Raw genomic sequence first — 22,004 nt, 5'->3', positions numbered from 1 at the left:
TAGAATAACAGTCCCATGAAAAATTTTACCGTGGCAGAATTTTGTTCACTTTTCAACATTAAATTAGGTATCCTAAAAAGAATATTATAAAAATTGAGGTTGAAAGTACCATTCATTATGACTGTAAAAATGTCTTCCCAAAGGGACATCATGCAACCTGATTTCTACTTTGGACCTATCTGCTTTCTTTTCTGATATAATGCACTGTAGTTCTCTGTGTAGCTCAAATTATCTGCAACCCAAGCATTGCATGGGGAAATTAATAATATTTTCTCAGGAACACTGAAATAAGAGCTAAAGTTATTCTACAACCTCAACTTCAGAATCTTACCTGTTGACTGTAAATAGAAATTTCCTATAGAAAGGAATGGTTTGATGTTTAAAAAAATTTGCAGCCATCATTCAATCCTTATTTTAAAGTCTTTGTTATTGTTGTTATGAAGTATTGTCTTCAAAATGTAACACATAAACAGAACTTAAGACAGCATTCATCTGTCAACATAGACACGACATTTAAATAAAACCCATGGAGTTTGACTTGAAGAAACTAAAGTACCTGGTACTTCAATCAGGTAAACAGTCACACTTTTACAATTCGGCAAGTTCAGGGTTAGTTTAAAATAAATGAGCTAAAGAATCAAAATATGACTTTTTAAAAGTGCACTTTAAAATTTTTCCTTCATTCTGAATAATACACTGAAATAGATAGTAAGCAAAACTGATAATATTAATTTTTTATTTTCCGTGGCATCTACTGGGATAATTGCTAAAATATCTAAAAGGCAAGAGAGGACACTGAGCTATCAAGTGTTTGAGGTGACACTGTGGTATGATGTGCAGAAAATATAGGGAGATGGCTGGGCGTGGTGGCTCATGCCTGTAATCCCAGCACTTTGGGAGGCCAACGCGGGTGGATCATCTGTGGTCAGGAGTTCAAGACCAGCCTGACCAACATGGTGAAACCCTGTCTCTACTAAATACAAAAAGTGAGCCAGCTGTGGTGACACATTCCTGTAATCCCAGCTACTCAGGAGGCAGCGGCAAGAGAATTGCTTGAATCTGGGAGGCGGAGGTTGCGGTGAGTCGAGATCGCGCCACTGCACTCCAGCCTGGGCAATGAGAGTGAAACCCCGTCTCAAAAAAAACAAAAACAAAAACAAAAAACAAAACAAAACAAAAGTATAAAGGAAGTATAGGGAGATGTATGCCAAGTATAGATAGTTTTGGCTTTGGTCATGTTTGATGATCAATTCATCACAGATAAAATTTGGTTTGCTGAAGAACTGGAATTCTAGTTTAAAAACATTTGTCTATGAAAGCTTAAAAATGTCAGCCAGAAAGGCAAGATTTGACAAATGTTGTCTTAAGTTGCTATCATCTAGAAACATTTTATCAAGTACTAAAAATCTACTTAGTGGAAATCAAATCTCACTTTACAAACTATTTCTATAACTCAGTTTTCTATTAATTGGTAAATTAGCACCAATTAATCAATTAAAACATTAGTGTATAGTTTTGCAATTCTGTATGAATATCAGTCTTACAAGGTCCCTTTTGCATAACTTATGCTTCTATTAACTAATATTTTAATTTAATTCTATCTTACTAAATGAAAATGGAATCTTGCCTAGAAACAAACGCATCTCTGCATGAGAATATTCCCATCCTCCTTTCAGACAGAAAAAGTGGATTCTAATATTTTTAGTTCCTAGAAAATATTTAGATTCCTAGGTTCTCAACAAATATAAAATTAGGAGAAAAGTTTGGTTTGCCAGTCTGATATGTTTACATGATTATTTTAATTTGCTGAGCTCTGAATCAGACACTGGGAAGGTAGAAAAATAGATACTAAATATGAAAGAAAGCAAACAAGTAAAAAAATAAAATCAGATAGTTGTATTACCATTAGGAAATATTAATTCTACTTGTTTGTACAAGAGTAACACCAACAAGCCTGAGAGCATTGGCGTCTGTGCAGAGCATGGTTTTCAAGGGACACACTTACACACAGCTAATGAGCAAAAAGTGTCAAGTTCAGAACACTCTGAGAACACCCTGACCCTGATCAGAAAACTTGAACTGTCAACTTATAATGAGCCTAAACAACATTGTAATGTGAAATAAAACATAGTATAAGAACTCATTGTGTTTCAGAGTTAGGCTAAGAAACTACCATTTCTCCTTGTACTAGTTTTTACATTCAAAATAAACTAAAACCAGTTTTGTGGTTTCATGTACACTCAGAGAAAGTTCAGTATTAAATTATAAGACAACAGTAAAAAATCTAGATTGATGACTGAGAGAAAAACTTGTACAATAATTGTAAGAAGGGTACTCATCCCAAAATGAAAATTGTCTCCAGAAAAGAGGTTACAAATTTTAGCAATTATGATCTACTGAGTATTTACATATTACCATTATTTTAACACACTTAGAAGGTCAATTTAGAGAAGTACAGATACTGAATTACTCTTTCTGTTAAGTAACTATTAGATTAAATTTTGCTTAAATATCTGTAACTGTTCTTCATTAATGCCAGTTTTCCAGTTATGGATTAAAAACTATGTTACTCATGGTAATATACCAGGCAGTTGATAAATGGTAGCTAAGGTAATGTCTAATCAATTACATTTTTTAACCAGCAATGTTTAATAACAAAAGGTTATTAAAAATCCAGAACCTTAAGAGAATATATTTTCTTACATTCTGAAAAACTATAATGTGAAATTAATAACATAGTTAACATATGCTATTAGAATCATACAACACTCCCTCTCAATCCCAGAGATAACTGGCAAATAGGTCAACTACTGGAAAAGTGCTTTTTGTGTGTTTTTTTTTGCCACTACCATCACATGATAGAATGCAGAGAATTAAGTTTCTACTATTTCTATGCCCAAGAATTATTGTGTAATATTAATTATCAGAACTCTTTTCAAAGAAATTCAATAGTTAACAAGAAATAATATTAAGTAAGTAATTTGTTTTTAAAAGATTTATCCTCTACATATATATCTTGGAAGTGCTGAAAAGTGTGATATACAGGAAATAGCACTGAAATGAAGGTTAAGAGATATATATATGTTTTTCCGTCACTATCTTACCATGTGATTTTGGACTTACTTCTTAAAATTATTGCACTCTAATTTTTTTTTAACTGAAAAATGAGTGAGTTGGACATGATGCACTCTAAATTCCATTTCAGTTATTTATGAACCAACTACCTTAAAAACACCCTAGAAATATCTGAGAAAAATATCTGACCACATTGAATTTCAAAATAAATTCTTGGGTTGCTCATATGTTGAAATGAGACTCTTTCTGCAGATATTAAGGTAACATAACATACAGAATATAACCCCTTGTTTTATTTGATTTTCTTCAGATTACATGCCTGCCTGCCTGGCTATAAAATGTAAGCCTTTAGAAATGGCTGAATTAAATAACCCAGAATGTTCCTGATTACTCTATTTTACTTTTTATTTAATATATAAATATTTTGATCACTTCTCAGTTTTAACACACACTCTGATGTTTACCACAGCGTAAATAATTTGAAATTGCAAATTGAGACTCTAGAAATTTGCATATTTCCTTGAGACTCTATACCTGCAATTCCAGTGGTCACCACTATGTGTCAGTAGTACCTCCTACAACATAAATGTTCTACTAGTTTTGTTTTCCAGTTGCACATATTTAAGACTTTTAATGAAAATAAGATATTTATTGTGTTATAGTATTCACTTAAGACCACAGAGCAACTACTGTGCAAAAAACAGTTTATTTACTTTGTTCCCATGCTAGTTGCTTCTAAGAGTTCCTTGCAAGGAGGCTTTTATATAGCTGATGGCTACCAAAACAGTGCCATTTCTGCTTATGTCTTCTAATGAGTCATTTGTCTACTTCCTAAAGTAATTTTCTGCTTTTCTTCGCAGACAGCAGGGTAACAAGCTTTTGACTCTGGATCATTTCTGCCTATTTCATGCTCTTTTTCAAATAAAACTCTGATTCAAATAAAAATGTACATTGGCTGCCATAAATTTTTCACCTAGTTGATTATTATAGGCTCTTAAGTAGAGATTGCAAATGCATTTCATTTTATATGCCAGTGATAATTTGTTATAGTGGCTTCCTGGATCACAGTGTTGAGAAGGAGTAATAATGTCTGTCATGGGTATGAAACTGGTAAGTTGTGATACACAATTTCCAGGTATTTGCCAGCCCTATTCTTGACTGATAATACAATCTATAAGTTGTATTTAGAAAAATGAAAGAATAACAATAAATTTTAGAAATATGTGGGACATAGGCATCTGATTATCCACACTCCAAGCATTATAATAGAATGGTTCTAAGAAGCCTTCTAGTAGTATTTTACTCTGTCTAATAAAAACAGGTGGTTAATATATGCACTAAGACTAATACTTTTGATTTTTTATTTTCACACTGCTGAATACCAGAACTACATAGGATAGTATAACTAGCAGTTGTGGTTGGAATGATTCTTCACCCAGAGTCCAGGTATAGCCAACAACTCTGGTATAATTAATGTCCAGGCAATGATACTGAATGCAACATAATGATGCAAAGATAGATTTTTTTTTTTCAAAAATAGCTTAGACATTACAGAGAATTGTAAAACACAGATGTGCGGAATCACAGTCACAGCCTCTAAAGGAGATATCTGAAAAAGAGAGAATAACGTGTTTTTACCTCATTGAAAACACCAGAAGAATGATCTTGAACATAGTCCAGAGGCTTTTTAGGAGGCTGGGTGTAGATGCACCATAGAAGCAGAAGTGTAGGGATGGAATGGAGGAGAGTCAATGGCAGCAAGGAATGAACATGTGGAAAAGGTGACAACAGTTAGAAATTGAGTGTTGACAGCACCAGCTACACAAACAGAATGACATGAATGGAGCAAAATCGGGGCAGCTGGGAGGAAGTGTGCAACGTTTGCAAATATTCTCAAGCACTGGGAAAATTCGCTAGTGTTCAATTAGTATATTTATAAACTCATTTTGTCAAATTTAATTAGCACTCCTAGTCTCTGGCCACAGAGGAATGCAAGGTATATTAAAGAAACATTAAAGGAGCAAGTGGATAGCATGCTGGTGAGTTTCCATGTGTGGCTGAAAATGATTATGGAAAATGCTGATAATTTAGGCTCAGTACGGAATAGTCCCTATAAGCTTTCTTTTTTAAATTTTTTATTTTATTTTATTTTTTTGAGACAGGGTTTCACTCTGTCACCCAGGCCGAAGTGTAGTGGCACTGTCTCAGCTCACTGTAACCTCTGCCACCTGGGTTCAAGTGATTCTCCCACCTCAGCCTCCTGAGTAGCTGGGATTACAGGCGTGTGCCACCATGCCCAGCTAATTTTTGTATTTTTAGTAGAGAAGGGGTTTCACCATGTTGGCCAGGCTGGTCTCAAACTCCTGACCTCAAGTGATCCTCCTGCCTCAGCCTCCCAAAGTGCTGGGATTACAGGTGTGAGCCACCACGCCTGGCCGTCCACATAAACTTTCTAACCAACAGCAACAATACATATAAAATAAAGCTAGAGAATGTTTTTCCCTGAAATAAAATACATTTACATTCACACTAAGATACAAATGAGAAAAAGTGAGAGAAAACATTTCTCCTATGAGATAATAATGTAGGAAAAGTTCTTTGGTTTGTATTCATTTACAGTCACTTTTGATTCAGTTCAATAAGCTACCTTGAGTCTAACCAAGTCTCCTTTGCAGTTTAACGGACAAAAGAGACTACCATCACCAATCAGTAAACCATATATGGTCAATATACAAGTATATAAAATCAGCATATGGTATAGAAATGGTTATATCCTGTTTTCTAAAAAAAACATCAGTGTAACTGGTATCTTAGAGTCTAAAATGCATAAAAACATGTGTAACTGACACACATCAAATGCACTGCTATTGGTGGATACAGTTCCTAATCAGGGAAGTTGTTAGCTGAACCTTGAGTTGACTCCTTTTTCTTTTCTTTTTTTTTTTTTTTGAGACGGAGTCTTGCTGTGTCGCCCAGGCTGGAGTGCAGTGGCGAGATCTTGGCTCACTGCAAGCTCTGCCTCCTGGGTTCACACCATTCTCCTGCCTCAGCCTCCCAAGTAGCTGGGACTACAGGCACCCGCCACCATGCCTGGCTAATTTTTTGTATTTTTAGTAGAGACGGGGTTTCACCGTGTTAGCCAGGATGGTCTCGATCTCCTGACCTCATGATCTGCCCGCCTTGGCCTCCCAAAGTGCTGGGATTACAGGCGTGAGCCACCACGCCTGGCCGACTCTTTTTTTATTTGAGACAGAGTTTCACTCTGTCACCAAGGCTGGAGTGCAGTGGCACAATCTCAGCTCACTGCAACCTCTGCCTCCCAGGTTGAAGTGATTCGCCTGCCTCAGTCTCCCAAGTAGCTGGGACTACAGGCGCCCGCCACCACAGCCAACTAATTTTTGTATTTTTAGTAGAGACAGGGGTTTCACCATGTTAGCCAGGATGGTCTCGATCTCCTGACTTCGTGATCCGCCGGCCTCGGCCTCCCAAGGTGCTGGGATTACAGGCGTGAGCCACCGCACCTGGCCTCGTGTTGACTTCTTACCCCCAAAAGACTAAGCAATAAGGCCCAGCCTCGGGGCTTCCTCTGGTGGGAGTCTGGGGATTAGAGAAGTTGTGATGCCTTTCACTAGCAAGTCTGGAAATCAAAATCCACAGGGCTTCCTGAGTGTTTTCTTTCCTTATATCCCTAGTGGTAAACTAGGTACAGTCATGTGTTGCATAACGACGTTTCCGTCAACGATGCACCCCATATACGACGGTGGTCCGGTGGGATTGTAAGACTGTATTTTTACCTTTTCTATGTTTAGATTTTCTTAGGTACACAAATACCTACCACTGCATTACAGTTGCCCACAGTATGGAGTGCAGTAACCTGCTGTACAGGTTTGTGGCCCAGGAGCAACGGGTCACACCACACAGCCTAGGAGTGTAGCAGGCTGCAGCATCTGGGTTTGTGTAAGTACTCTACGATGTTCACACAATGGCAAGTTCACCTGATGACACATTTCTCAGAACCCGTCCACATCCTTAAGCAACACGTGACTGTATTTTATAGCGGGATTACTCTGGCAGTATATTACACTGAAAACTGCCCAGAGAGTTTCATTTTTCTTTAACAGCCTCTGCGTTTAACTTATTACTCTGCCATTTGCTATTTGGGGCACATTACTTAACCCCTCCAGTCCGCATTTTCTTCTTATTGGTGGACATCAGGAGGCCTCGAGGAGATAGGGAAGACAGAACTCCGCACTCTCCAGGTGCCTGACGTTTGCTCAGCAAACAGGCCTCTCAACGTCAAGGTGCTCTTCCGCTTGAACTAGACCAAATAGACTGTAAACAAATACAAATCTTCTATAAAGTTGTAATAATTGCCTGAATATTTCAGCACAGAAACTACCTCAACATTTTGAACTTGCAATGAATTAGATATAAAGACCTAACGAATGACTACAAACCATACAGGAAATGTCTGAACACATTTAACCATTTGGTACAGAAATGAACCTGGACTCCGCTGTACCAAATTTGTGTATACGTTATGCATTCGGCCTTCATTCTCTGAATGACACCCACGTCTCCTGATAATGGTATTTTAGAAATCAAACAGTATACGCCTAGTTTTCTTATATTAATAGTCTAGCCTCACTTACCGGGCGTCCAAACTCCAGTTCTGAAAAGAATTTATACCAGGGCTCATTTTCTAAATCTATGTCATCTGGATTTATGCGATCAGTCTAGAGCAGATGTGAAGGAAAAGGGAAGGAAAAGGCACACTGAGCAAAGTGAGGGAAACGCTGTGTGGCACGAAAAAACACGCGCGCATTCACACGCAAACATGCATCACCTCTCACCCCACGAACCTCAGCAGGAGAGAACGGAGGAAGTAAAGTAAAACAAGTAACATGAGGATGTGAAGGCGAGCTCCATGGCAGTGGGCCCCTAGTTCTTTCCTCTCTCCATCGTTTCTAATTGGCAGAAGTGGTGGACAACCCTTGCTCGAGTTGATCCACTTGTGCCTGAGGCATGAGCTATGGACCTCGCTCTACGCAGCGAGCCTGGGTCTGGCTGGCACGCCTGATGTTTGGAATAGGCTCAACCCAGTCACCAAGGAGCTCTTTTGGGCGAGTCACTTCGTCGCCCCTGCCCTCGTTGGTGGCCAGCAGTCCCAGCATGGAAGCCTGCAGTCTGCAGACAATTCACTGGGGGCAGGCAGGTGGAAAGCCTGGGATGGGGAAGGGTGTGGGAGGGGTGGGGAGAGAGGCGAGCTGGGGGAGCGGGACAGGGCGTTGGGGGGCTCTCAGGGCCCTGTGGATGAGAAGATTCTGGGGCCTGGGTGGGTGCGAGCGGGGCCCGGGGTAGTGGGAGTCGCCAGGCTCTGAGCAAGCGAGGGCTGCACCTGCACGTCTGCCGGGCATTAAGAAAGGTAAGGAAGGGAGGAGCTCACCCGGGTGGGAGACAGAGCCGGGGCGCGCGAGCTTGGTGTGGGGGCGCCACTCCGGGGCGGAGGGGAGGGGCTACCAGTGACTTCTCCGAGGCGGGAGCTAGAAAGAGGCTTCCGGCCAGGTTCCCTTGGAACAGGTGTCGGAGTTGTTGGGAGAGGGGGCTGCAAGAAAGAGGGGTGCAGAAACTGGTTCATTAGATGGAGGCTCTGGGCGGAACCGCGGGGACACCCTGGCCGCGCGCGGTGCCTGCGTTAGGCCGGGAGGGGAGCGCGCGCCGGAGCGCGAAGCGTCCTTAGGGACCCAGGCACCCCGGGGGCGATCCCGGCCACGGCGAAGCGCTGCCCACCAGGAGCCTCGGAATGTGGAGGAAGATGCCCAAGATTCACCTCCCGGCTGCCTACTTCGAGCTGAGAAGGGGATCTGGTTTTTCACAATACCGTGGATGGCGGGGCAGGGGAGGGAACTTGGGATAAAATCCCATCTTGGTTTCCTTGATGTTCTAATTTAGAGAAAAAGCCCATTTTATAATTGACTTGCTTCCCTTCAGAGGCTTCTGAATGTTGTTTTTAAGATGAAAAAACTAGGAGTGTTAATATAAACAGTTGGAGAAAATACAATTATTTCAGTAATAGAAAACAGATGTAGTGTGTTTACTAGCAATATCCTTAATATTTTCAAATAATACACGCCTGACTAGATTGATTCAGGCTGCTGATTTTATATTGTCTAAGTGCTTAAAGTACTATATGCAAGTTATTACTTCTTTGATAATTACTATATGACACTAATTAAATGTGGTAAAACTGAAGAGTGTACAGTATCTTAAGTCAGAAAAAAAAATTCTAAGAAAAATTATATGGTTCCCTAAAAGCCACTGACTCTGGCTAGGAGAGGAGCTGTGACTACCAAGACATATTCCAGGAGGTCTAGTCAGTGCTCACTGCCTCAGAGCAATTCAGTATCATTTGCTTACAATTCTTAAAGGAACTCAGGGACTTAAATTAAGTAGCAACATCTTGGTTATGAAAGAAACGCTATGTAACCTTCACAGTGCTGGGAGCTTGAAATGTTCCATATTCCAACAAAAGCCATGATTTTGACATTGTTCTACTGTTTTATTGACTCGTTGCATTTACAAGTTTTGCTAATGATACACAGTCTACACTTAATAATAAATTATACTCACAGTGTTTTTAGTGATGTGACTTTGTTTCAATATTTTATAATAGAAGATTACAATAGTTATTACAGACAATGATAGAAACGTTTGAGGCATCATGACAAAATAGTGCAAAAGCCTAAGTTATCCAAAAGATGTAGTGATCATAATTATAAAGACTGTGTAGTGTTCCTGGGAAATGCTCACAGTGAGATACCAAGCAGTAAAAACCGAATCTAACCAGGCACTTGTACAGTAGTTACAATGGTATTACAAAGCTTGTCTCTGCATGAACACAGTCAAGAAAGTCACACATACACAAAAGACTACAATGGTGTTCTGATATTGAGACTGTTTGTTTTTTCTTTCTTTGAAATATTATTTTGCTTTATTGTCATAATGTTAATTTTGTAATAAATAAATTCAGAGAGAATATCCTACTATTAGACATGGGAAATGCCTAGAAATCTTGAGCTATTTTTCCTTATTTACGTCAGTATTATATTTGGTTTACACCTCAGAAGTAATAGTGAAATTGTTAGAGACAAAATACTCTAGTAATCAATTTGCTATTTTCTGTTGAATTTAAAAATTTAATTCAATTTACATTTGATTCAATAGTTGCAATAGTATTGAGATTTTAATGTCAATAAAGTACTATTTTTCTCCAATTATTATTTAGATCATTATAGATGCATAATTATTTTATGAAATGGTTTTACTGGAGCTGGTTTTTAGGGAAACTGACAGTAGAGAGAATTTCCAGTAATTTCTCTTCTGTTTATAGAGACATACTATTTCTTCTACAGGAAAACTAACCTCTGATTCTTTTAAACATCATAGTTCCTAATGTTACACACTCAGTGATATTATTAATTGATTATTATAACTTCTGCTTTCAAGAATAGTATTTTGTTTTGCTAAGGGGAGATAGAAACTTCTCTTAGAGGAAAGGAATCTGTTTAAGAAACATTATGAACAGCAGAGGGCAGCCGATTTACTAAATGAATACGACTTGTTAGCTGTGTAACTTTGACTCCCACCTTAAGAAAATATATAACAAATGGATATACCAAGTCCTGATTTATAGTAATGCATCTCTATGATAGAATATGGAAAAGGAAACAGAATATCCTCCATTTTGCATCATACCTTAGAATGGCAGTTTTCCATTAATTATGCTTTTGTTGATTTAATAAGCCAATTTATAGTTACAATGGGCAACTATCTAGAATGCATGCCAATAGAAATTAGCAGAGAAAACGCCCAAAACAATGACAGCTGGGAATTATCAATAACTATGGAAGGCAATGAAAGGCACATGTTTGAGCAGAGTTGTGTTAAAGGAAGTGTTAGTGGCAGAACTAGAATTTTGTCTTTGCTGTGGTTAACCTATTGAATCTTTTATCATGCAATAATTAAATGTCCTATGGAGGCACTGCTAAGGAACGCGGAAGCCTCACAACAGTCAGTGACACACATACAGATGGTCAGTCAACAGATGGATATTCACACAAATCACTAATCTCAGTGATTTAACGCTTTCCATGCGGAACATGGACCTGCCTTTGAGTACAGCACTAATATTAACACTCAGAGACTCATTTAGGAAGTATGATTATGGTTCACTCTAATTGCTCAGAAAAGACAAAAGAGCAAAGATACTGATATGCATCTTTCCAACCTTGGTGTGATTTTTTTTTTTTTTTGGTTTCTTTTCATAAAAAAAAAAAAAAAAAAAAAACACCAGCAGACCTCCATTTAAAGCTAACTTTGTGTCGTCGGTGCAAGAGGATGTGTTTAAGAAAAACTACAACTATAAATCACACGTGATCCTTACTTTAAAGCTACCAAGGGTGAACAACTTTAAAAATTTTAGTGTTTTCTACAATTAAAAACATTCAATTGTTTTTGTGGTTATAGAAATTCCACTAAGTATTCTCAGTGAGGCATATGCTTTCTGTACGTTGTTCTATACAAAAGAAGTGTTGGTGCTATTTCGTTTTTGAAAATTATGCTCATTCCATTTTAAGCTTTAATGACATCGACTACCATGTTTTATATTTATTGTGGTTTCACAATAAATGCTATATACATTATCAGTTGGGATAATTCTTAACGGTCATCAGATGAAACTCCTTAAATTTTTACAGTTTAAGTATTGACTGACAATCTTTATTGATAAAGAAGCTTAAGCTCACTAAGGGTTTAAATTGCATTTCAACTCGGCACGGTGTTTTCAATGATTATTTTCTTCTGCTTTTATCGTGTTCAGGTTTAGTTATTGTAGGGTAAGGTCACATTTTCATATTTTTTTACTTTCATTTTTTTTTTACTTTATCAAGCATACAGAGGTCCTAAACAAATACTTTATTGATTTTTTTTTTTAATTTAACATTAATCACCTACAAACATATCCAATGTAATGGGATGTAAAGGTTTTAGTAATATAATCCCAGGAGAGTTTTTATAATTGTCTCATGGAAAAATTAAATTGTGGAAATACGGTTCTGATTTGCAGTTCGAGTCCGTTCAAGGCAAATTCCTGGTGACCGCTGCTAAGTACTTTTCCAGATCAAACATTAGGCCCAATTAATTAACCTTTCTAAATTTACAGTCACATGAGTATTTATGAGCTTCAAAAAAGTGCACTCACTTTTACTTTCCCTGTTAAAGAACATAAACACGTATGCCACTGATTCCTAAGGAAGATCTTTTTGCCAGGGTCTTGGAAGGACTTTTGTTCAAACAGTACTAACTCCCCTGTCTCCTCTGTATCCCAGGGAATCATGTAATTCGTGAGTCACTACTAATAGCAGTGTGTCAAATCCCTCCAAGAATGTTTTGAGACCCACTGGGCCTTTTGCACTAGAAATACATAGATTTCATGGATAAGCAACAGAACAAGGATTCAGTCCCTTACCAACTTTATCCTTTAACTGCAAGGGTGAAACCTGTGTTCATTCATTCACTTAGAAATTCCACGAATGCATATTCACTGAATACCTACTCTAGGCCAGGCATTGTGCCAGGTGTTGGGATACAACTAGTGGACTAGTCACAGCCCTCACCTTCAAGAAGCTCAAGATCTCATGAGGAACACAGTGTGCCATGGGCACATAGCAGGGAGAGCCTCCAACCAAGTGCTGAGGAGTCAGGCACATTCCCTGGGGGAGGTGGCATGGTGCTGGGACCTGGAGGATGGGATGGAATTCTCCATGTGAAGGACGAGGTGGTGGGGAGAGCTTTTCCTGGTGGGAAGGAGCAGCCTTTACAGAGGTCCAGCAAGGCGGGAATTGAATGTTCTCTGTGTAGCTGGAACCTAGCGAGGCAGGGAGGGTGGCAGGAGAGATGAGGCTGGAGAGGTCAGCTGGAGCCCAATCACAAGTCTTCTATAAAGTATGCTCAGGGTTTTAGATTTTGCTCGAAGGACAGTGAAGAGCCAGGAGCAAATTTTGAGCTGGAGGTTTTATAAAGATTTTCTAAAGATTGCCTCTGCTGTGGTGTGGAGACTAGACTGGAGAGGTAGGGAAATGAAGTAGGCGGCTGTCACTGTAGTCCAGGCAAGGACAATTATGGGCCAGAAGAGAGGAGCGGCGGTGGCACTTCTCCTGGCAGGCAGACATTGAGTCCACTGGAGGAGAGGGCACAACCCAAGAGGGCCCTTTGGAAAACTGGGCGGATGGAGAGGCCGTGTAAAGATTCAAAAGAGCAACACAGAATTACCCAGGTGCTGTGTATGGTTTTCAAAAATGAAAAATGAAAAGAGCAAAGGAATGCTCTCAACCGTCTTGGAGTCAAAAGACACGAGAATGCACGGATCAGACCGTGATAGCCCTCAGCGCTGCCGTTCGCTGTGCTGCCACTCTCATTCAGCACGCGGCTCTTCCGTCTCTAGCTTGTATTTTCAAACATATCAGAATCTTATGTAAACTGTATCAATATGCAGCTAGTCTCCGCATCACCACTGCCCACTTGGCTCTTTTTGTTTTCTGATTTATAGAGGCAATTGAAATGAAGTCAGGACTAATTTTTTTAAAAAAGATGATGAGCTAGTCCTACACTGGAAAAGCTGGCCAAAATGTTCCATACAACCAGCTCAAACCATTTTGCTTAAGGCTGGTCCTCTCCAAAATTGTTTAGGAAGGGTAAAAATGTTGGTTCTTTCCATTTCTCCATAAGATAGCCATTCTCATTTCCTTCTAAGTTTCTAAGTTCCTTCTACTTATCTTCTCCTGTGGCTGCAGAGACCTATCCGCACTCGAATCTCTGTCACACCCATGGCTCCAGATCTTCCTGTCTTACAACCAGTCACATCTGCTGGTCCTCTGTGGTAACTACTTAGGGCCTAAGTTTCTGATAAAGTAAATCAAGTATACTTTATTATAAAATTAGTCAATAAATAAACTAATTTATACTGCAAAATCATCAAATAAGCCAATCCAATGACGACTACAACTTAAATGTGTTTCCTGCTCAGCTACGCCTGGAGTGGCTGTACAGCAGTGACCAAGTACACCAGGCATGAGTATGCCTGGGCTCAACTCCTAGTTCCGGCTCCCACCGGCTATGTCTCCCTGGGGCAAGGCGAGCTAATGTGTGTTTCAGTCTCTTCATCTGTAACACGGAAATGCCACGTGTCTGCTTAATAGGACTGTTGGAAATTTTACATGAGATAAGGCATAAATTACTAATGACAGAGCCTGGCATAGAGTGAGTGCTCAATAACGATTTACAATTATTGTTATTGCTATTATTATTGCTATTGTAAAACAAAGCGTCTTTAAAGTCTTTTCTAACCCAAAGACAAGAGTAATGTGCAAATTTCAGTCACAATGACAGGGTCAATGTATAAACCCTCAATGGAGCAAAGAGAGCATTTTTTAGTTGTGTGTGTGTTTTAACTATACGAGAGGCTGTTTACTTTGCACAAACTCAGATCTACTCTTGCATAGATATTAAATGATAGATTATACGTTCCTCAAGGTAGAGAGTGTGCCCTGTTCCCCGCTGTGCACCTCACATAAAGCCTGGCATGTAGCTGCTGCTCAATCAGTTCTGCTGAATGACTAAATAACAGAAACATCCTGGTGGGAGAGCTTCTAAAACCAATCCTGTTTCCTGACACCACAGCTCCCAAAGCATTCCCATACATTTACCATGTTCATTATCCTAAGAGTCTCATAAATTATTAGAAAGATCATTAAAGTTTTGTTGCTTAATTTAAATCTGAGACGTATTATTTTGCTGTTTTCAATTTTATGCAATGGTGACATTGTGTTTCACTCAATTCTCATTCTGGAAATTTCAGAGTAGCATGATACTCAATCATAGAAACTAGTAAATGGGTTATAAGTTTGCAATGGTGCCTGCAAATCAGTGATTTTTTTTTCTTTCAGTTTTTCTTTCATAGTCCTGTTACTCTAAAAGATATGAGTTATTTAAAGAAAGGGTAAGAAGGCTTAGATAAATATCATGTATGAATTATCTGATGATAAGGTTTTGAACATGCTTCTCCAGAACATGACCACAAATACAGGGTTTCAAAAACTAAATCAAGGACACTCATGTTGGGTGTGGCAAGGCTAGGGTTTCCAATTAAACCACAGGGCTGGCCTTGGATTACATATGAGTGTGATTTCTTGGAGACTCTTGAAGGAGCTCCACAAAGAAAACTCTCTTTTTCCTGTTCACTGACACCTAAAATTCTTTTAGAGCAAAAATGAGAGTAAATTGCAATTGATTGCAAATGTTTTCCTAGAAGTAGATTTGGAAGGAGATGCAGAGGAACTGTGGAGTTTCAAAGAAAATCCTGAGGGCACTGATTTCTGAGGGGAAGCAAAGAACATGCAAGGGAGTATTGGGGAATCAAAACCAAAGGCCAAGGGGGGACCTATGTGTGAACCTGCACTTCGAGGAGGGAAGTGGTTCTTCTTAAGTGTATAGATATTTTTGTTTGCATATAATCAAATAACTGGAAAAAATCCTGCAAAGTGAAATATAATCTTGATCCATTAGAATGACAATCAATCAGGAAGCTTGAGGCTTGGTAACCTGAGGAGGGATTTAATAAGAAGCAATTAAAACAACTTGTTATAAAAAGGGCATTTGGAAAATTTCCCGTTCATCCAAAGAAATATTAAAAAGCCAATATGGAAAACAAGGGATAGAACTGCCTGGGTCCATGTGTATTGGGGAGATTAATTAATGATTTTTCTCATTAGCAAGCTATGATAGCAATGAAGCATTGCATTTATGAATGTTTTTTAAAAGTTAAACTCTGGTTAATGATTAGGTACAGTTATAGTTACATGCAAATGAATCTTGCATATAAATATATATATGTGTGTGTGTATACACATGTGTATATATGTGTATGTATATACACCTACGTGTGTGTATATATAAATACACACACACACACACATAATTGGTCAGTAAAGACAATATATTAGAACGTGTATCTTTCAATTCTGAGATGAGATGCACAAATCATGATACAAAATAAACATGATTTCTAAGTAATTACCTTTGTGACAAAAATTGCTAATGGATCTGAAATTCAGGTTTATTTGGGAACCCTGGGAGCCTAGCGAGCTGGCATATTCTGTTTAACGACAAGTGCTTACTGGTCTTTCATGCTGCAGAATTGATGACTTGCCAGGTTCATACTCAAAAATACTCCTTGGCTCAGACCGAAATTTTCTTGTGTCCACTTTTCTGTCGGGAGGATCCCAGTCATGCCTAGAAATAAACAACAAATCACACATTAAAATCATCCTTTTTGCTTAAAGCAATGGTATAAAACCAGTTATCTGTTTTCAAAGTTACTTTTAGCATAGTTTTAAAAAAATCTCTCAGGATAAAAAGTTAATCTGTGAAAAATACCACATTCCCCCGCGCTGGCTCAACAAGTCACATGAGGTGTTTGTAGACGCGCAAAGAGTGACCAGTGAGTGACCTCCTGGGTCCCTAACGGCAGCCATGTATGCTTGTGCTTAAAATAGGTGGCAGTATGCTCTGCTGAACTATGTGCGTTTAACCCACCACTTTGTGACCTTTGTGATCCTTGATCCAAAGTGACAAGGAGTAATGCACACACCATGTTTGATCTTATTTCTTGAAGAGGGATCATCGCTTGGGAAGAGTACGGAAGTGTCATGTGGGTTGACGTGTACCAGAGCAGGCAGTGTGGTACAGGAGGTCGTCTTTTGGTGTGAGCCTTGAAAAACCAGAGTCAAAGTCTCACTCATGGGAACCAGCACTTTTCCCCCAAGGAATATCTTCCACGAGGCTGTCAGAAGACTTATGAAGGAAAGCTTCAAAAACGGGTTTTACAGAATTAAGCTTTTCTAGGCTGCTGAGCTAAAGAAGAAGGCTTCTTTGGGCTTTTTTTGTTTTGTTTTGTTTTCGAGACAGAGTCTTCCTCTGTTGCCCAGGCTGGAGTGCAATGGTGTGATCACAGTTCACTGCAGTCTCAAACTCCGGGGCTCAAGCCATCCTCTCTCCTCAGCCTCCCAGGGGCCATGGTTTTTAGGAGGAAGGATTTTCTGACTAGAGATGGGGGTAATTCTGATTCCATGGAATGGAATGAAATTCTTGCTCCATGGCCCGTTGGAAATAGAAACGCTCTAAGGGACAGAATTAGGGGCAAGTCCTAGCTTTCTACTAAATTCATGAGTGATATGGAGCAAGACCCCTTAAACCTTCTCAGTCTTCATCTTTTTCCATTTGTGTAAAACGCAGATAGCAATAATGTGTTGTTCTTCCTTGCAGAGGAGTTTTGAGCATTACATGAGATAATACTTATGAAAGCCATGTGGAATTTTTTAGGAGGTCATCATATGTTTTAGTGAGATATTTAATTTTAACAAAATGTACAGGACGGGTAATACCTTTAAATCAAAATGTTAATTTTGGTTATTTTTTGATAACAAAGATAACAATTTGTGTCTAGAAAACTGTTTCTCAATTTTAAGGCCTCACGTAATTCATCCTGAGGAGATTGGTATTAAAATGAGAATCCCTTCACACATGAGGTGCGTGTTTTGCTGGGATATGCTGTACCCTATATGATCATCAATTACTTTATTATAACACTTTTATTTATTTTTTTTAGTGAAGATGGGATTTCGCCCTGTTGACCAGGCCAGTCTTGAACCTCCGGCCTCAGGCAATCGACACACCATGGCCTCCCAAAATGCTGGGACTGGCCGGGTGCAGTGGCTCACGCCTGTAATCCCAGCACTTTGGGAGACTGAGGTGGGTAGATCACAAGGTCAGGAGTTAAGACCAGCCTGGCCAAGATGGCGAAACCCTATACAAAAATTATCTGGGTGTGGTGGTGGGTGCCTGTAGTCCCAGCTACTCAGGAGGCTGAGGCAGAGAATTGCTTGAGCCCGGGAGTCGGAGGTTGCAGTGAGCCGAGATCGCACCACTGCACTCCAGCCTGGGTAACGGAGTGAGACTCCATTTCAAAAAAAAAAGTGCTGGGACTACAGGCGTGAGCCACCACGCCTGGCCTGATCATCAGTCACTCTAAATGCTACAATAGGGTGTTGAATACAATTTTTCTGGAATGGGTATGATAATGCTTCATAACCAGCATTAATAAGAAATAATTTTTATATTCTTACTTATTAATTGCTAGGAGAGCATAGGCCTTGGGTTTAGTGAGAGCTGAGCTTGGACTCTGGCTTGGACACACTATAGCTGTATGAGCTGAATAAGTTCCTTCCATCTTCTAAACTGCAGTTTTTTCCTCTCTAAAATAGATCGTATCTCACTGGGTTGTTCTCAGAATCAAATGATATGACACAGAAAAAGCGCTTAGCCTAGTGCTTGGCTTGTCATGAGCGCTCAATAAAGGTTACCTATAAGTAGAAGTATTAGTCATAATCCCAGTAAAAATAACACAATAAAATGTGTTTACAAATTTTTATTTTCATGTGGATAGTTTGTATAAAAATATTTCAGTGGAGAAATGAAAACTCGTAATGAAAAACTGGTAGGAACAAATCACAGACACTTATTAACTAATGCCTCATTATGATTTATGAATAACTTTCCCTGCTTTCAAAAATGTCTCTTATTAGTAGACCTGGGGAAACAAAATTAACTGCATAGCCTGTAACCTGGTGTACCAAGGGAAGTACATGTCCATTATTTCTATTTACTTGTCTCTTATATGTATGTATTGATCAAAAAGCAGAAAATGTGCCCATATTACTTCAAGTCTAATTTAGGGCACTCCAGTATCATGAAACAAGACAGTGAAAACATTTGCTACAACCCCAGCCAAGGAGGTCAATATGGTATATGTACGGACCAACAAGATTATACACACACTCTCTCTGTGAGGTGTGCACTGATTCTTCTACTGAATGCCATGTAGCCTTATTTTTATCCTAAGCTAAACACAGGCCTCCCTGGGAGGGGGAAATGCCTTACTTTTCTGTTGAAGACCGGTCTCTTGGTCGAAGTGGTGGGACTGGAGGTGGAACATGTTGGGGAGGCACTGGGGAGGACGCATCCTTAAAGGCATTAGTGCTGTTGTCGGAGTGGCTTTTGGAAAGAGGTCTGTAGGTTTGGGTCTTTGCAGCAGGGTGTGACTGAGCACTGTAGGGTGGGTTGTACAGACCTATCATGACAAAAAACAAAAGTAGACAAAAAGCAGAAGCAAATAACCTCTTACAAATGAATTAAATTATGTGCCCCCCTTGAAATAGCCAATGATTGCATAGAAATTATCAATAAGCATATTCATAATGCATACATTGGAAGATAGATTTTTAAATTTATTAATAATTTACTAATTTCCATTAATTTATTAATTACAAATTTATTCTGTATGTAAGCCCTGATTACAGTAAATCTTTGTCAATTATTTCAGAACTAGCAATAATTCAGACTGGTACTAGAAATGAACTTATAAGTACTCAGCAAATTTTCTCTTCAATTGTATACACTAAGACAATAGTTAAGCAGCTGCTGAAGGGGAGGGGAGCAGGGCAAACCTCAGAACCTGGTCTAAAGAAAGAAGAAAAAAAATAGTTGTGCACCTGTCCTGAGCTTGTGGCTGGGCAGGGAGAGGAGCCCTGGGCGGAATCCCCTGAGACAACATTCGGAGAAAGTGATGAAGGGAAAAACATTTCTCAGGGGTCCCTCCCTCCAGCCTGCAGATCCCGGCAGGAGATACCAATGCTCGCCAATTCAAGTGGCAATGCCTGGAACTGAAGTCATTCTATTATGACCACTGGCAATTCTGAGTCAGAAAAGTGGCCCCGCCAAGGGGGATTTTAAAAATCTTTCAATGAATGGTTGCATTTTGGAGCTAAAAGCAGGGACAAGGTCACAGAATACTTTGTTTGACTTGTTTTTGGTGAAGTGTATCTGAAAGATCTTACACAATTGGAATCATTCTCTTTGCTGATAAAAGATCTTTATCTTATTTTGTACCCTGGGTTACAGTGTGTCCTTTCAGCCTGTCCTTCACACTTTGGTTAAACATTCCTGAAGCTGAGAATAAACAACAGTGGGAATGAATGAGATAAACCAGTATTAGTTCTTATTTCCATGAGAAAAGTCAATCCTTTTGTTCCGCCTGCTCTGAGAAAGGAAAAGAAGTCATCCTCCTAACTTATGAACTGAAAACATGTGCTCAAACAGAAGGGTAGAAAAGGTGACTGTGTGGTTCTTCCAGACATTGCTGAGCATAAAATAGACATCGCAAGCAAGGAAACCCATCCTACCTGCATTGTATGTATAAGGAGTATGATACATGTCTGTGTCATCATCTAGAAAATGAAACATAAATATCATGGTAATACAGATTGCCACCAAAGTATAATGAGACAGCAGAACTTCAGTGAAGCAGCAGAAATTTGTTAGAAAAGCAATGTATTTTTCCTAGTTCATAATGCCATTTTTTTTTTACAGGGTCTTACTCTGTCATCCAGTCTAGAGAGCAGTGTTGTGATCATTGCTTACTGCAGCCTCCAAACCTCCAATCCCTGGGCTCAAACCATTCTCCCAGTTAAGCCTCCTGAGTAGCTGGGATTACAGGTGCGTGCCACCACAGGCCTCTGCAAACTGCCCTTTTTTGTCTGTAACATATTCATCTTGCTGCCCTCCTCATAGCATGCAGAGTCAGGCCCTTGTCCTCGCTTCCCCAGAACCCTCTTTGCTCTGCATCGCGAATTTCCTTTACCAAGTGTTTTAGTGCCCTCCTGTCTACAGAGCTGGCTCAGGCAGACCTGCTCAGACTCACTCTCTTGATGAGAGCAGACAGGGGTGGGCAGAGGAACAACGTGCCTGTTTACCAGGCAACACACCAATTTAGACTGTGGACAGGGGAGGATGGAGGCTGAGGCCAGAGCGCCTGGTTGTCCTCCGTGGGGAGGCTTCTTGGCAGCTCAGGTGGTAGGCAGAGGCACAGGGATCTGTCACTGGAGGGGTGATAGAAGGAGAATAGGAGGCATGCTGAAAAGAAAGGGGACGTGGAGTTTGCTGGGGTCTTGACATTGTGTATGAATCAAACCTACACAAAAGATGAGTGTACCCCCTTCAGCCCACTAGGACCTGATCAGAAAGCAGAGCAGCAAACGTACCCGGCTTGTGCACCATGTGAATTTGCTTAAACATCGTCTTGTACCAGTCCTTCGGCCGGTCGACTGTCTGTAATGAACAGAGCGTCCAGTGGTTACAAACTGGCTTCCAATCAACATGGCTCCTCAGTGTTTTCATTTCTCTATTTTATCTTCTTAATAACAGAGTCCCATTCTGTGATAAACTGTTCTGACTCTTTACTATGGCTTCATGACAATTTCAGCAATTTATTTAGTTATGTGTGCAGTTTGTTAATATATTACCTTGTGTTTGAATTTAGGCTGAATTGGAACTTCAGATGCTATGGTTTTATTTTTTCAAATTATAGCTGTGCCCAGCACTAGAGAGTTGATATTTGCACAAATATATTTATATAAACTCCACTTAATAAAAGTTGTTGTAATAAATTGCTTAACTCCTTTTGGTAGATAATGATCATTATCCTTAGATGCTTTTTATTGAATGTTCTGTCAAGATGGTGTTTTCAGAATTCACTGGGGAATATTTTTGACTCAAACTGTATTCTGATCAGCGTGGCTCTAGGGAAATAAATTTGCTATTTACTAGTCTAAGTTACTAAAATACAGAATGTAGTAGGCGTCCTAGAGTCCTAGAGAAAATTTAAGAATGTAGATATTGCTTCAAAAATGTTAATATGATAATAAAGTGTATACAACATTGGCTCTGCTAAAGTTGTAAGTTCCTTGAGAGTAGAAGTC

General features: G+C 39.5%; 1 protein-coding gene across 50 annotated transcripts in view; it reads right to left on the bottom strand.

The window, feature by feature from the left end:
- Positions 1-22,004, bottom strand: part of SORBS2 (sorbin and SH3 domain containing 2) — a 371,761-nt gene that overhangs the window by 44,203 nt on the left and 305,554 nt on the right. For 29 of the 50 annotated variants that reach the window (XM_021938999.2, XM_021939004.2, XM_017959270.3 and 26 more), the window contains 7 exons: positions 21,288-21,354; positions 20,430-20,474; positions 19,129-19,318; positions 16,308-16,422; positions 8,522-8,680; positions 7,728-7,811; positions 4,714-4,770 (listed from right to left, as the gene is read on the bottom strand). In XM_021938999.2, coding sequence (XP_021794691.2) covers positions 4,714-4,770; positions 7,728-7,811; positions 8,522-8,680; positions 16,308-16,422; positions 19,129-19,318; positions 20,430-20,474; positions 21,288-21,354 — 717 coding nt within the window. The remainder of the gene's footprint in view (positions 1-4,713; positions 4,771-7,727; positions 7,812-8,521; positions 8,681-16,307; positions 16,423-19,128; positions 19,319-20,429; positions 20,475-21,287; positions 21,355-22,004) is intronic. The other 21 variants (XM_021939011.2, XM_021939024.2, XM_021939029.2 and 18 more) reach the window with 4 other exon arrangements.

The sequence above is a fragment of the Papio anubis genome, chromosome 3 (genome assembly GCF_008728515.1).
Source record: "Papio anubis isolate 15944 chromosome 3, Panubis1.0, whole genome shotgun sequence".
Lineage (NCBI taxonomy): Eukaryota > Metazoa > Chordata > Mammalia > Primates > Cercopithecidae > Papio > Papio anubis.
Note: the sequence above shows the minus strand (reverse complement) of the source record. Positions and strands in the feature narration are given on the sequence as shown.